Below are 13,531 nucleotides of genomic sequence, written 5' to 3' on the forward strand. Positions count from 1 at the left end.
AGGCCCATGGGGTGGTGCTCAGGGACTTTTTTTTTTTTTGGCTTGGTGCTGGAGGGGGAGTCATTTGTGATGCTTTGGCGGGGCCCTCGCAGTGCCAGAAATCTAACTTTGGTCTGCTGTATGCAAAACATGCACTCCAGCCTGTTTGGCTCTCTCTCCAGCCCGACTCTGTTTTCTTTAGTTTGTTTCATTTCAGGGGGGAAGAATTCCAGCTATGGCAGACAGAAGAAGATGCCTGTCTGCTGGAGTTCAGAGTGCCTTTTAGAAGTCTGCATGATGTGTTGAACAAAGACCCATTTTTGAGGGCAAAACTCAGCTTTAGTGAAGTTATTTAGGGAAAAATCAAACTGCCATTGCCTTCTATCAGTTTATGGGGTTTGACTTACAGCTGAGCCCTTTCCTGATCAGTTGTAGAGGGGGCTGTGGTCCCCAGGAAGCCCGTTGGCTTCTTTGTCAAGAGTGGGAATACTACTGCTTCGAAGCCGGTTCTGAATGTCCCATCTTTCTAAATGTAGTAGGATCCGCTGAAAGTGGAGGTAACAGGGCTTAGTAATCACCTGGAGAAATCCCTCCCTCTGGCTAACCCGTGTACTGTGTCCTCTTTCCAGTTCATCTTTCCGTAGGTACCAACAGACATTTGTTCTATTTGAGCACTCTAGAACTTTTATTATGTCTGTAGCCAATTGAAATCTAATATATGTAATCAGAGCCATCATCTGATCTTTATATTAATCTCAATAGTGACACAAGCCAATAATTCTTTCTATGGCTCAATTTTGATGCAAGAGGGGTTTTTTAAATTTTGTGTGTTTGTTTGATTTTTTAAAGTCACAAAATATAAAGAATTAATTCAAATAGATATTTTCTTGGAGCTGCAGAGGTAGTACCGTGGGTAGGGCATTTATTTGTCTTGCGCACGATAGACCTGGGTTTCATCCCTGTCACCCCATATGGTCCCCCACGCCGGCCAGGAGTTACCTCTGTGTGCAGAACTGAGATTAAGCCCTGAGCATGGCTACAAACCAAAGAACCTCCCTAAACCAAAAAATAAATAGATCATTAAAATGCATGTTTTTTCAAAAACCAAATATTTTCTCCAGCTAATCTAAATTTCATAAGGGAAAGGATTCTTACCACCCTGTTTCCACTGCAGCCTGAAGCAGAGATAGAAGAAATGGATTTGGGGATACTCTTTATATATTTTGGGATTGTACCTGGTGTTGCTCAGAGCTTACTCCTGGGTCTGCTCTCACAGATCACTCCTGCTGGGACTGGGCAGGGAGTCACATATGGCCAGGGGACAAACCTGGGTCTCTGTGTGCAAGGCAGGTGCCCTACCCACTGTACTCTCTGGCCCTTGGGGGAGAATTCTTCTTCCGGAGACTCTCAGAGGTGCAGGATCTGCTAGCTGCAGCAGCAATGAAATGAGCAGAGTCCAGGTAGAGAGGGTCCACCCCGTACCCAAACTACAAAAGCCGAAAAGTTTCCCCTTTTTCCCATTCGGGTTCTTTGGAATTACAAATCAGACAGACTAAGTAGGAAAAATCAGTTTTAATTATCTCTGTATAAGACCCCCAAAACGTATTTACCAACTGGAGGTAAAGGAATGGGTTTGCTAGGTGCCGCTCTAGAGGGGAAGGTGTAGGGTAATTTCAGAGGTTGATATAATGACAGATATTTGTTAATTAGATGTTTGCCCTGCAAACAGATCATTCAGGTCAGAAGTTATTTCTGCTGACAGAAGATGTAGCTCAACAGCGTGAATGCTTCCCGTATATGAGCCCCCACACAAAACAATAAGTTATCTTTAATAATGGCTCTCTTTACGAGTAATCACACTATTCATGGTCTCCTTCAGGCCCCCTATCTCAATTATTTTAGGTAGTTATAGGAGAGGTCATAGTCTTGGTAATGTTTTTATATACTGACTCTTAATGAACTTCAAGATAATTCAAGTGTCAGAATGGCCTGTTTGATGGGTCAGGGAGATAGCGCAGAGGGCTTTGCACGCAGAAACCCTGGCACCACATGGTCTCCCGGCACTGTTGGCAGTGACCTTGAGTATCCCTCCGAGCTCCCCCAGGTGTGTCTCCCAATTCCACACATGTACAAAAGGCATATTTGGGGTAACCTGCTCCAAGGCTTGTCCTGTCACTGTCTATTAGGTTAGCCTGTTACTCGAGTTCTGATAAAATGGAACCAATGATAACTATTCTCATCTCTGATTTCTTTTGCTTATCACAATGTCCTAGAAAGACAGAATTAATCATGGATTAGAAGGCAGCAGAGTTCAGCGAAAGGTAATTGATTCTTTTGCTTAATGAATTTGGGAGAGCTTAATTCAGTACACACCTTACTGTCTCCAAAAGGCAGGTGGATTAACCTCTAGAAACAAGGGAATTGAGGGCCAGAACGTTAGTACAGAAGGGAGGGCATTTGTTTTGCACACAGCTGACCTGGGTTCGATTCTTGGCATCCCATATGGTCCCCCGAGCACCACCAGGAATAGTTCCTGAGTGCAGAGCCAGGAGTAACCCCTGAGCATCAACTGGGTGTGACCCCCAAAAAAGGGTGAAAATAAAAACTGAGGTCATTGAAACTACACAGAAATTTTACGATAGACTGGCACTTCAACTGCTATCTGAAACCATGTTTCAACTGCCGACTGAAACCAGTCGGTATGCTAAGGGAATAATCTGTTAGGACTCCTATGCAAATTGTGAGATTCTGTACAAACTGTAGGCCAAGGGATGCACGGGCCCAGGCCTGGCAGGGTCCAAGGACTCAGAGCATTGTACTTTTCAAAGCAGCTTCTGTTGCAGCAGGATTTACATTCCCCGAGATCCCTTGATTTTTCCAAACCAGGATTCAGAAAGTGGAATTTCCCTTAGGAGAGCTTACATCATCAGCCTGTTGGGAGGTTGGTTCCCTTTCTGGATCACTGCCGTCCCAGAGGCCAGGAAGATGGAGTTCTCTGATTCACAGGGCTGAGCCCAACTCCTCAGGAATGAAACTTAAGCTGGTCCTGCCTGCTCTCTCTTTCCTCACTGATACTATGCGTCACCAGAGAAGTGGATTTTTGTATTTCCAATTCAGTACCTACCTTGTGCGCCTGCCATATCCGCAGGTCTGGGCCAGGTACCCTGGGGAATGCCAAGGCCATGCTGTCATGGGACGCCGCAGTGGAACCCAGGACCAGGGCTAAGAGAGTGGCACTGTGGGAGCTCAGAGGCAGGCAGGTGGGTATGTGCGAATCAGAGCAGCCAAGAAAGAATGAAAAGGAAGCGACTCAGACACTGCAGGAGGGCAGGTTTTGAAGCTGGGAGACAGTGAAGAAGTGGAGAGTCCCCGGGGACAGCTTAGCTCACGCTCCTGGACGGAGAGGGCTTGACTCTCCAAGCCGGTCTGAAGATGACACATGTTCCTTATGCCTTATGTTTATATCTACTTTTTTTTTTTTGCCAATCATTTTTGGTTGTTGCTTTCCTCAGACACTAATTATGTTTCTTTTCAAGGTGTGTAGGTAGAGGGGAGGTGGGGACTTCCAAGGTAAAGATTTAGATAATCAGTATCTCATCTCATAGGAAATCACAGTTGGCTCTGGGGCCGTAACTCAGCAATGAAGTTTACGGGACGTGGGTTCAATCCCCAGCACCACCAAAAACCCCAGTGCACTGCAGTGGGCAGGGCTGCTTGGCTATCTGTGAGTGTATCTATGTGTGCACAGATACACATATGTAAGTAGACGCTGTCACTGTCACTGTCATCCCATCGCTCATCGATTTGCTCGAGCTGCACCAGTAACGTCTCCATTGTGAGACTTGTTACTGTTTTTGGCATATCGAATACCCCACGGGTAGCTTGCCAGGCTCTGCTGTGCGGGTGAGATACTCTCAGTAGCTTGCCGGGCTCTCAGAGAGGGGCGGAGGAATCGAACCCGGGTCGGCCATGTGCAAGGCGAACGCCCTACCGCTGTGCTATCGCTCCAGCCCATTGTAGACAAAGATATAAAATTGTGTTTGCCCTCTCTTCCTCTTCCTCAGCCCTAGAGCCCTTCAGTCAACCTACTGTATTCTTAAGGTCTTGTTTGCCACCTCAAAGCAAACAGTGTGGTACCTGGTGGTTTGGGCTGAGTATCTTAGATTGTTAATCATTGACTCAGGAAAAAGTCATGTTTTCTCTCCTTCAGAAGTAGAATTAATGTAGCACTCCAAGCTGTGTTAACCTGAATACATTTAGAAAAGAAAAATAAATACTACCTCCACCTTAACTATAACCCCCCTCCCAAAGTTTTCTGAAGTTAACATATGTGATTAGGTACCTGAAACTCAGCCAGCAGAGGCCAGGGATGTGTGTTGGTGGTAAAGCACTTGCCTTGCATGTGTGATGAGGCCCTGGGTTCTATCCCTAGCACCACCCAAAAATACTTTTTAATGAATACCTAAAACCTTGATAATGGTTAGAAGCAGGCAGTTCTGACTCAAGAGCATAGAATCAGCCTCATAAAGTCTGGGATTAGAGTCTGTAAATTGAGATCAGTAAAATCTTCAGATGTTTGAAATAGGTGATTTGATGTCTAACCTGGGTGGGAAGGCTCAGACACTCTTCCTGCCCTTCCTTTCATTTCTGACCTCCCCCGCCCTCTCTGGCGCAGCTACAGAGGAAAGTTAAGTTTTCTTTTGTTTTTGGGCCACACCTGGCTCCCGGGTTACTCCTGGCAGTCCTCAGAGAACCGTATGGAATGCTGGGGATTGAACCAAGGTCAGCTTGCTGCAAGGCCTTACTTACGGGCTTTTGTACCAGCCCCACTGTTTCTTTTCCTACTCAGAGGTCATTTATACGGGCCAGAGAGATAGGACAGCAGGTAAGATGCTTGCTTTGCACACAGCCAGCCTGGGTTTGATCCCCAGTGCACCATATGGTCCCTGAGCACCGCCAGGAGTAACTCCTAAGTGCAGAGCCAGGAATAATCCCTGAGCATTGCCAGGTGTGGCCCAAAATGGAAAAAGAACGGAAGTAATTAAGTTATCACAACTGTTGGCGTTTTATTCTGTTGTGCTTCATTTGCAAAATTGTATGCAATTAAGATTTTTTTTTTTGAGTACAACCCAACTTTGCTCAGGATTACTCCTGGCTCTGTGCTTAGGAATTATTCCTCATGGGCTTGGAGGACCATATGGGGTGTCGGGGATCTAACCTGGGTCATTGCCTTGCAGGGCTTGGCTAGCAAGGCTCTACCTGCTGTGCTGTCTTTGGCCCCAACAGAGTCATTTTTAAAAGTCTTGGGGCCGGAGCGATAGCACAGTGGGTAGGGCGTTTGCCTTGCATGTGGCCGACCCGGGTTCGATCCCCAGCATCCCATATGGTCCCCCAAGCACCGCCAGGAGTAATTCCTAAGTGCAGAGCCAGAAGTAACCCCTGAGCATCACTGGGTGTGACCCAAAAAGCAAAAAAAAAAAAAAAAAAAGCATCTTATTTATGCAGAATATGCTCTTCTGCCTTTTAGGTTTTTCGTTTAGGCGTCAGTTTTTGGGATCAGAATTGCTGTGGAGTAGTTGGAAATTAGTATTGCTGCGTGCCTATCCCCGTGCGCCAGCTTCTGCCCGGGATGTGTACGCACATTCCTCTGCCCCACGCAGCAGCATTCTCAGGAACCAGAAGAACCTGCTGACAAGGTGCAGGATCATTGTTTTCCTGAGGCCCTTGTGTAGTAAGCACTTGCAGAGGGCAGGCAAACACCACAGGCAGATCTGAGTGTCCTAAAGCAAATCTTAGGTGCATTTCCTCCAGATTTCCACATGGGCTTTCAGACGTGGAGAGCATGCCAGTGAGGCGGTAAGGGAGGGGGGTGTGGGGCGTGCAGGTGGGCTTGGGGGACTGTACGGCACATGAGCTGCGTATGAGGCCGAGTGCCCCGCAATCACTGAGAAGCAACTCCCGTTTTATTAGGATGCCCGAAGTGGTGCAGGAGCTGCCTCTGACCTCCGCGGTGGATACCTTCCGGCAGCCGCGCTACAGCAGCAGTGGGAACCTGGAGACACTCCCCAGGAAAACGCCCACCAAGGGGGGACGAGCCGGCAAGTCCCGGAGGACCGAGCCCGATTACTATGAAACGGATTACACAACGGGAGGGGAGTCCTGCGATGAGCTGGAGGAGGACTGGGTCAGGTACCACCTGCATCTCCTGCTTTATTTACCAGCAGAACGAAAAACCTTCCTCCCTCCCTCCTTTCCTTCCTTCCTTTCTTTTTCCCTCCCTCCCTCCCTCCCTCCCTTCCTTCCTTCTTTCCTTCCTTCCTTCCTCCTTTCCTTCCTCGCTCCCTCCCTCCCTTCCTCCCTTCCTTCTTCCTCCCTCCCTTCCTCCCTCCTTTTCTTCCTTCTTCCTCCCTCCCTCCCTCCCTCCCTCCCTCCCTCCCTTCTTCCTTCCTTCCTTCCTTCCTTCCTTCCTTCCTTCCTTCCTTCCTTCCTTCCTTCCTTCCTTCCTTCCTTCCTTCCTTCCTCCCTACCCTCCTTCCTTCCCTCTCTCCTCCTTCCCTCCCTCCTCCTGGCTCTGTGCTCAGGAATTCCTCCCGGCAGTGCTTAGGGTACTGTATGACAGTGCTGGAGCTCAGACCCGGGCTGGTTACATGCAGGGCAAGTACCCTACCCACTGTACTCATCGATCCAACCCTGGGAAATGCCTTTTTTTTTGGGGGGGGGGAGGAATACTTTTTTTTAGGAGGGGGAGCAGGGAGGGAACATCGGCAGTGGCCAGGGTGCGGTGTCATTTGCTGCTCTCCGTTCTCAGGGAGTACCCGCCTGTGACTTCAGATCAGCAGAGACAGCAGTACAAGAGAAGTTTTGACACAGGTCTGCAGGAATACAAGAGCTTACAAGCAGAACTTGACGAGGTCAATAAAGAACTCTCTCGTCTGGATAAAGAATTGGATGACTACCAAGAAGAAAGTGAAGAATACATGGTAAATTCAAGTCTGAACTTCGTACTCTACATAATTTCCAGACTGTGTAGAGAGACTATCTTTCATAGTAATGTTACAAATTTTGACAGTAGTTAGCAAACTAAATTGAAGAATGACCAAATAGTTTTGGATGGATGTCTTTCTAAAATGAAGAGTGGAGGCCAGGCGATGCTGTAGTGAATAGGGCAGTTGCCTTTCATGAGGCCTACCCAGGTTTGATACCTGGCATCCCATAGGGGTCCTTGAGCACCTTCAGGAGTGATCCCTAAACACAGAGTCTGAAGTAAGCTTTAAGCACAGCCAGTTGTGCTTCCTCCCCCACCCTCAAAAAAGCAAAATGAAAAGTATATTAATATAGTTAAGAATTAGGGGCTGGAGCAATAGCACAGCGGGTAGGGCATTTGCCTTGCACACGGCCGACCCAGGTTCGATTCCCAGCATCCCATATGGACCCCTGAGCACCGTCAGGAGTGATTCCTGAGTGCAGAGCCAGGAGTAACCCCTGGGCATCGCCAGGTGTGACCCAAAAAAGCAATAAATAAATAAATAAATAAAAATAAAGATAAAGTACTATGTGAAAAAAATCAGTTAAAAAAAAAAGAATTAGCAAAAAGAGGGCCTGGAGTGATAGCACAGGGAGTAGAGCGTTTTCCTTACACGCAGCAGATCTGGGTTCGATTCTCAGCATCCCATGTGGTCCCCTGAGCACCGCCAGGGGTGGTTCCTGAGTGCAGAGCCAGGAGTAGGGGTAACCCCTGTGCATTGCTGGGTGTGACCCAAAAAAGCAAAAAAAAAAAAAATTAGCAACAAGAGGCCTAAGGGAGATGGCTCCAAGGCATGCCATGCATGATTTGCATCCAGTTTTGATTCCTGAAATTTCATGTCCCTCAACCACTAGGCAGGGACCAAGAAAAGGACAATGGGCAAAAAATAAGTGCAAAGCAATAGTATGTCTATTCTAATTTTAGAAAATAACTATTTTGTTTATAAAAACAACTAACTTATTTTTTTCTTTTTGGGTCACACCCAGCATTACTCAGGGATTATTCTTGTCTCTACACTCAGGAATTACTCCTGACAGTGCTTAGGGGACCATATGGGATGCTGGGGATCAAACCTGGGTGGGTCATCTTCAAGGCAAAACCCCTACTCACTGTACTATCGCTCTTGCCTCAAAACAACTAATTTCTGTAAAAAAATGAAAAAATAAACAATATACAATTGCACGCAGAAAAATCAGTTATCTTAAATTTTACATCCTGGGTCTCACAAAAATATTTGTGAAAACATTTGCTTGATGCAGAAATGTACAAGAACACACAGTCTTCTACCTGAAATCAACACGTGTGTTCTGCATATATCTTTCTGACCTTTTATTTATTTGTTTATTTTTGGCTCAGCAGTGATTATTATTATTTGTTGTCTTTCCCCAATGGGCTGGCTGAGAGAGAGTCTGTCCATGTGCCTTCGCTCTCCACCACACTGCTCTCTGAAGGGAAGTGACTCTGCTCTTGGGGAATGAGGAATTGGGCTCCACTCTTAAAGAGTTTCTGTTTGTGATTTTGAGGGGAGAGGGGAAACGCTCCACGAGTTCTAGGCATCTGGGAATGCAGCACCAAGGCTGCACCTGGTGTCCGTGGAGGGCGTTGAGGTTCCAGGAGTTAGACTCAGGGCTGCACCCATGCAAGGAATGCACAACCTCCCTTTGAGCTATAGCTCAGGTCCACACCACATCCTGTGGTGCTCAGAGCCTATTTCTTTTATTTTTCTTTTTGGGTCACACCTGATAATGCTCAGGGGCTACTCATGGCTCTGCATTGAGAATCACTCCTGGCTGTGCTGGACGGTGGGGGAGGGGAGGGCGTTGGCTGTGTGTGTGCTCCAGCTGCCAGAGCCTACTTCTGATACTGTTACCAGGGATCATGCCCAGGGATCACTCCTGGTGGGGCTCAGAGATCGTATAGTGTGGTAGGGATCGAACTGGGTCAGCTGCATGGAAGGCAAGTGCCCTACCTGCTGTCATCTCAACCTCAAAAACTGGCTTTTTAAATTTCAAAATAGAGTATCAGAGGGACCAGAGATACAGTAGAGCATATAAAGCCTCTGTCTTGGTGAGAGGAAGGGAGGGAGGGAGAGAGTGAAAGGGAGAGAGAGGAAGGGAGAGACAGAGGGAGAGGGAGAGTGAGAGAGAGGGGGAGGGGGAGGAGATAGTTCCTTGGGTGGTTGGTTTTTACTTAGATTAGATCCAGTAATTCTCAGGTGTAACTCTTGGCTCTGCACTTGGGAATCACCCCTGGAGGTCTCGGGACTATATGGGATGCCAGGGGTCAGACCTAGGTTGACTGTGCAGGCAAGCACTTTCTCAGCTGTACTGTGTCTCCAACCCTCTGGGAATGCTATTTTTGACTGGGAGAAATTTCCACTTAAGCATAATCTTTTGTGTTTCTCATTACTAGGCTGCAGCAGATGAATATAACAGACTGAAGCAAGTGAAGGGGGTAAGTATCTTGCACTTTATAATTCTTTCAGAAAGGATTTTCCTCTTGCATGTTTTTTATTTTACTGGTGCTTGGCTGTGATGCCTCAGCACACAGAACTAGTACAGCACCAGGTTTGCAGGATGAGGTCAGAACGGAGATACTGGCCTTCATTCTGTATTTTTGTAGCTACAGCTGATGCTGCTGTTCTGCTTTTTCTCTTACAACTTGGAGAATACGTACTGGAAGGTCTTCACACCCTAAGTGTGTAAGACTGTGAAGGAGAAAATAATCATTAGTGCATTAAATTCTCACACAGCAGCCTGGCACCCAGACGAAGAAATACGTTTCAAGACCTCAGGATAGTACAGGGATAATGCACTTGTCTTGCACGTGAATGACCCTGGTCTGATTGCCAGTACCACCGCCAGGTGTGGCCCCCCCCCCACCAAAAGAAGACAGATCCATGTCCTTGGTACCCCCTCCCTCTTGCTCTCCCTGTGCTCATCTCTTTTTGGCACTTTCTTTTAAAAACCATGAGAGAGAAGAGGGGGCCCCATACAGTAAAAGAAATGAAGCCACATCCCCAGCCTGGGTTGCAGGAAACTCCCGAATAGAATACATTCTTCAAATTTTGTTTGGGGGCCACACCCAGAAATTCTCAGAGTGCTGTGGGACACTGGAGCACAAACCCAGGGTTCCCATATGCAAAACATACTCTAGCCCTTGTAGCCATCTCTCTGACCCCCTGTTTCAAATTTTTTACTTGTTGTGGGGCCCGATCCTTGGGGTGGAGCAGAAAGGTGTGGGGGCATCAGGTACACATCTGGTGGTTAAGGGTAAGGTCTTGTGGTACCAAGACTGGACCCCAGGAACTCACATAGAACTACTAACATCATCCATGAGCTTTGTCTTATTTGACTTTCTACAAATAGAATCACCCAGTATGAAGTTTGTATGTAAATTCTTTGTGCTCACTATTTGTAAGATTCCTTCATAATTTGATTTATAACTTGGTTCACTTATTTTTGTTATTTAAAGACAGTTTACAGGGGCTGGAGCGATAGTACAGAGCAATAGGACAGCGGGTCAGATTCTTCTTGCCTTGCACATGGCCAATCCATGTTGGGTGTTGGATTCCTGACACCTTGTATGGTCCCCTGAGCACTGCCAGGAGTGATTCCTGAGTGCAGAGCCTGAAATTAGCCCTGAGCACTTACAGAGTGTGACTCCAACACAGGCTCTTGCCAGGCTCTGCCATGCAGGCGCAGTACTCTCCTTAGCTTGTCGGGCTCTCTGAGAGGGGCGGAGGAATCGAACACGGGTCAGCTGTGTGGAAGGCAAACGCCCTACCGCTGTGCTATCGCTCCAGCCCAATAATAATAATAATAGTAATAATAATAATAATAATAATAATATATGGCCCAACACCAAAATAATAATGATAATGATAAAGCTCTGTGATAAAATTTCTTTTCCATTTTAGTCTGCAGATTACAAAAGTAAGAGGAATTATTGCAAGCAGCTGAAGAGCAAATTGTCACACATCAAGAAGATGGTTGGAGATTATGATAGACGGAAAATTTAGAAGGCAGGTGCCACATTGAGCTTTAGATGTATCTGACTATCTGCAGTGTTGACACAAGGCAAAAGACTTTGGACTCTAACCAGACACGCCAAACCTTTGTACTCATTACAAAGTTTGGGTAGCTTTAATATCAGTATTGAAGCATTTTATAAATAGCTTTTGTTAATCCCCCGGGTTGAACACTCCAGTTGAGGAAATTTGTGCTTTCTGCTGGTTCTTGCATTCAGCACTGTTGCTGGAGACTTTGTGGAAGTCTCTGGAAGCCTTTTTGGAAGGTCCTGGAACGAGCCATGCTGTATCATTCGCACTGCAGGCGGGCATGTCTTAATCCTGAAGTGTGTTCGTTACTTTCCTCACTGATCTCATTAGTCCTCCCAGAGTCCTTCCTTCAGTCCCTGTCATTTACCGTCATTCCTGTTCCAGGGAATGGGGTTCCTGCAGTGTAATCACCGGTGTGGGCGAATTGTTTCCTAACCGGGATTTTGGTTGTGTATTTTATGACTGTATTATAACACAGTCTGAGTCTTTCTTTTTTAGCTACTGTGGATATTCTACCAATCTTCCTGATGATTACTGTATGTAAAAAGTTAAAAGAGCTTTTTATTATTTTTATCTTGTCCTGGTAATAAAGATCATGTAAAAGTAACAAATGTAAGAGTTTTAAAGATTGAGTTTTTTAAGCAAATATGTATGTACAAAGTTTAAAGCTTCTGTCTAGAATGTTGTTGTGTACTGTATTTTTAAATACTTTTTATCTTTCATGGTTTACATGTGTTTTTTTTTAACCAATTAAGCTTTTTATTGTATCAGAATACCTTCTTACAGTATAATTCATTTGTGACATGCATTATATCTTACAGAAATGTTCAAATTCTGTACATATTTCATAAGGTATTAAACCTGGTATTTTCTTCCTATAATATATCTGTTTTGTATTATTAGTGATGTTAATATTAAGCTGTGTAATGCTATACAAAGTTGTTATTATCTGTTTTGTTTTAAACTACTTTGTTTGCTGTGCTGGTTGGTAGTTTCCCATTCCTTTGGTTATAAGAAGATTGATTTGTCTAGAAGGAAAATGCAAAACCATGAAACAAGAAGAAATTTCAAATGGTGCCCTAAAATTTTGGCAGTTTTTAAAAATTCAGAGTAAAACTAGCTGATAGTACTGTGCATATTGACTGATTACCACCGCTCCATTAAAAACTTTGTTTTCCTGAAAATTTTTCAATGACCAATCAAAATTTTAATTTTAATCATCACCATGCAATTTAGACCTTTAAGTGTGTAGTTTTTAATATACATGTCTGAATCGTTATCCAAAAAGAAATTTTCATGTTTCTGTTATAACATTATGCATTTCTTCAAATTGAAGACATTCTTAATTTTCTATATGTGTACTTACTACAAAAGATCAGCCTTTCATGCCTTTTGTACTCACAATAGATGGTAAGAACTCGAGTAGCTTAATTGTGTTTTGCGCATGTTAAAAGTGTAAAGTTTTGGGATTTGGAAGCCGCTGTGTTTAGTGTATGTATGAAGGCAATTCAGCTGACGGAGGAAAATCAAGAAGCCTGAGTTTGCATTGTATAATTTTGCATTAAATTGGATTTTGAAATTAAAAAAACACACAAACAAATCACTATTTAGATGTGGTGCTTATAGTTTCAGGAGCCAGTTTCAGGCTGTTTTTGGTGGAGCTTGGTATTAAGTAGGTCATATGTTTGGGGGTTTTTGTTTGGTTTTTTGGGGGACCTTCCCAGCAGTGCTCAGGGCTTACTCCTGGCAGGATCGATGAGATAATACGGAGGGAAGGGCTTCTGCCTTTGGCACAGAGACCTAGGTTCGAGCTCCAGCATCCTGTGTGGTCCTCCAGAACTCCACTAGGTGTGATTCCTGGTTACAAAACCAGGAATAACCCTTGATCACTGCCATATGTGGCCCCAAAAACCAAGTAAGTAAAACTAAAATACTTATTTCCCCCCCCTTTTTTTTTTAATTAAATCACCATGACACACGGTTACAAGGCTCTCATGATTGAGTTTCAGTCCTACAATGATCAAACATCCATCTCTCCACCAGTGTATGTTTTCTACCACCAATGTCCCCAGTATCCCTCCTGCCACCCCCTACCCCACGCCCTGCCTCGATGGCAGGCACTTTAATTCTTACCTTCTCTCTACTTTTGGGGAAAGTGATATATCTTTAAAAAATAATTTACTCCTGTCGAGCTTGGGGATCTTATTGTGCTTGGGATTGAATCCAGATCAGACTCAGGCAAGGCAAGTGCCCTATGTGCTGTACTGTCACTTTGGCCAGATAAAGACCATTTCTGAAAATCACTTAGTTTTCTGATCTGTAAAGTAAGTGCTTTAGATTTCAGAGGTCTTTTGTTTTTCTTTTTGGATCACACCCAGAGATGCACAGGGGTTATTCCTGGCTCATGCACTCAGGAATTACCCCTGGCTGCGCTTGGGGGACCACATAGGATGCCGGGAATCGAATTC

The 13,531-nt window shown here is 45.2% G+C and overlaps 1 protein-coding gene across 5 annotated transcripts in view; it reads left to right on the forward strand.

Moving 5' to 3' along the window:
* OCLN (occludin) overlaps window positions 1–12,657 on the forward strand; it is a 60,866-nt gene extending 48,209 nt beyond the window's left edge. For all 5 annotated transcript variants that reach the window (XM_055134108.1, XM_055134093.1, XM_055134116.1 and 2 more), the window contains exons 6-9: window positions 5,950–6,168; window positions 6,788–6,959; window positions 9,416–9,457; window positions 10,923–12,657. In XM_055134108.1, the coding sequence (XP_054990083.1) occupies window positions 5,950–6,168; window positions 6,788–6,959; window positions 9,416–9,457; window positions 10,923–11,024 (535 nt within the window). In that variant the 3' untranslated portion in view covers window positions 11,025–12,657. The remainder of the gene's footprint in view (window positions 1–5,949; window positions 6,169–6,787; window positions 6,960–9,415; window positions 9,458–10,922) is intronic.
* Window positions 12,658–13,531: the final 874 nt, after the last annotated feature.

This window comes from Sorex araneus, chromosome 1 (genome assembly GCF_027595985.1).
Source record: "Sorex araneus isolate mSorAra2 chromosome 1, mSorAra2.pri, whole genome shotgun sequence".
NCBI classification, from domain to species: Eukaryota; Metazoa; Chordata; class Mammalia; order Eulipotyphla; family Soricidae; genus Sorex; species Sorex araneus.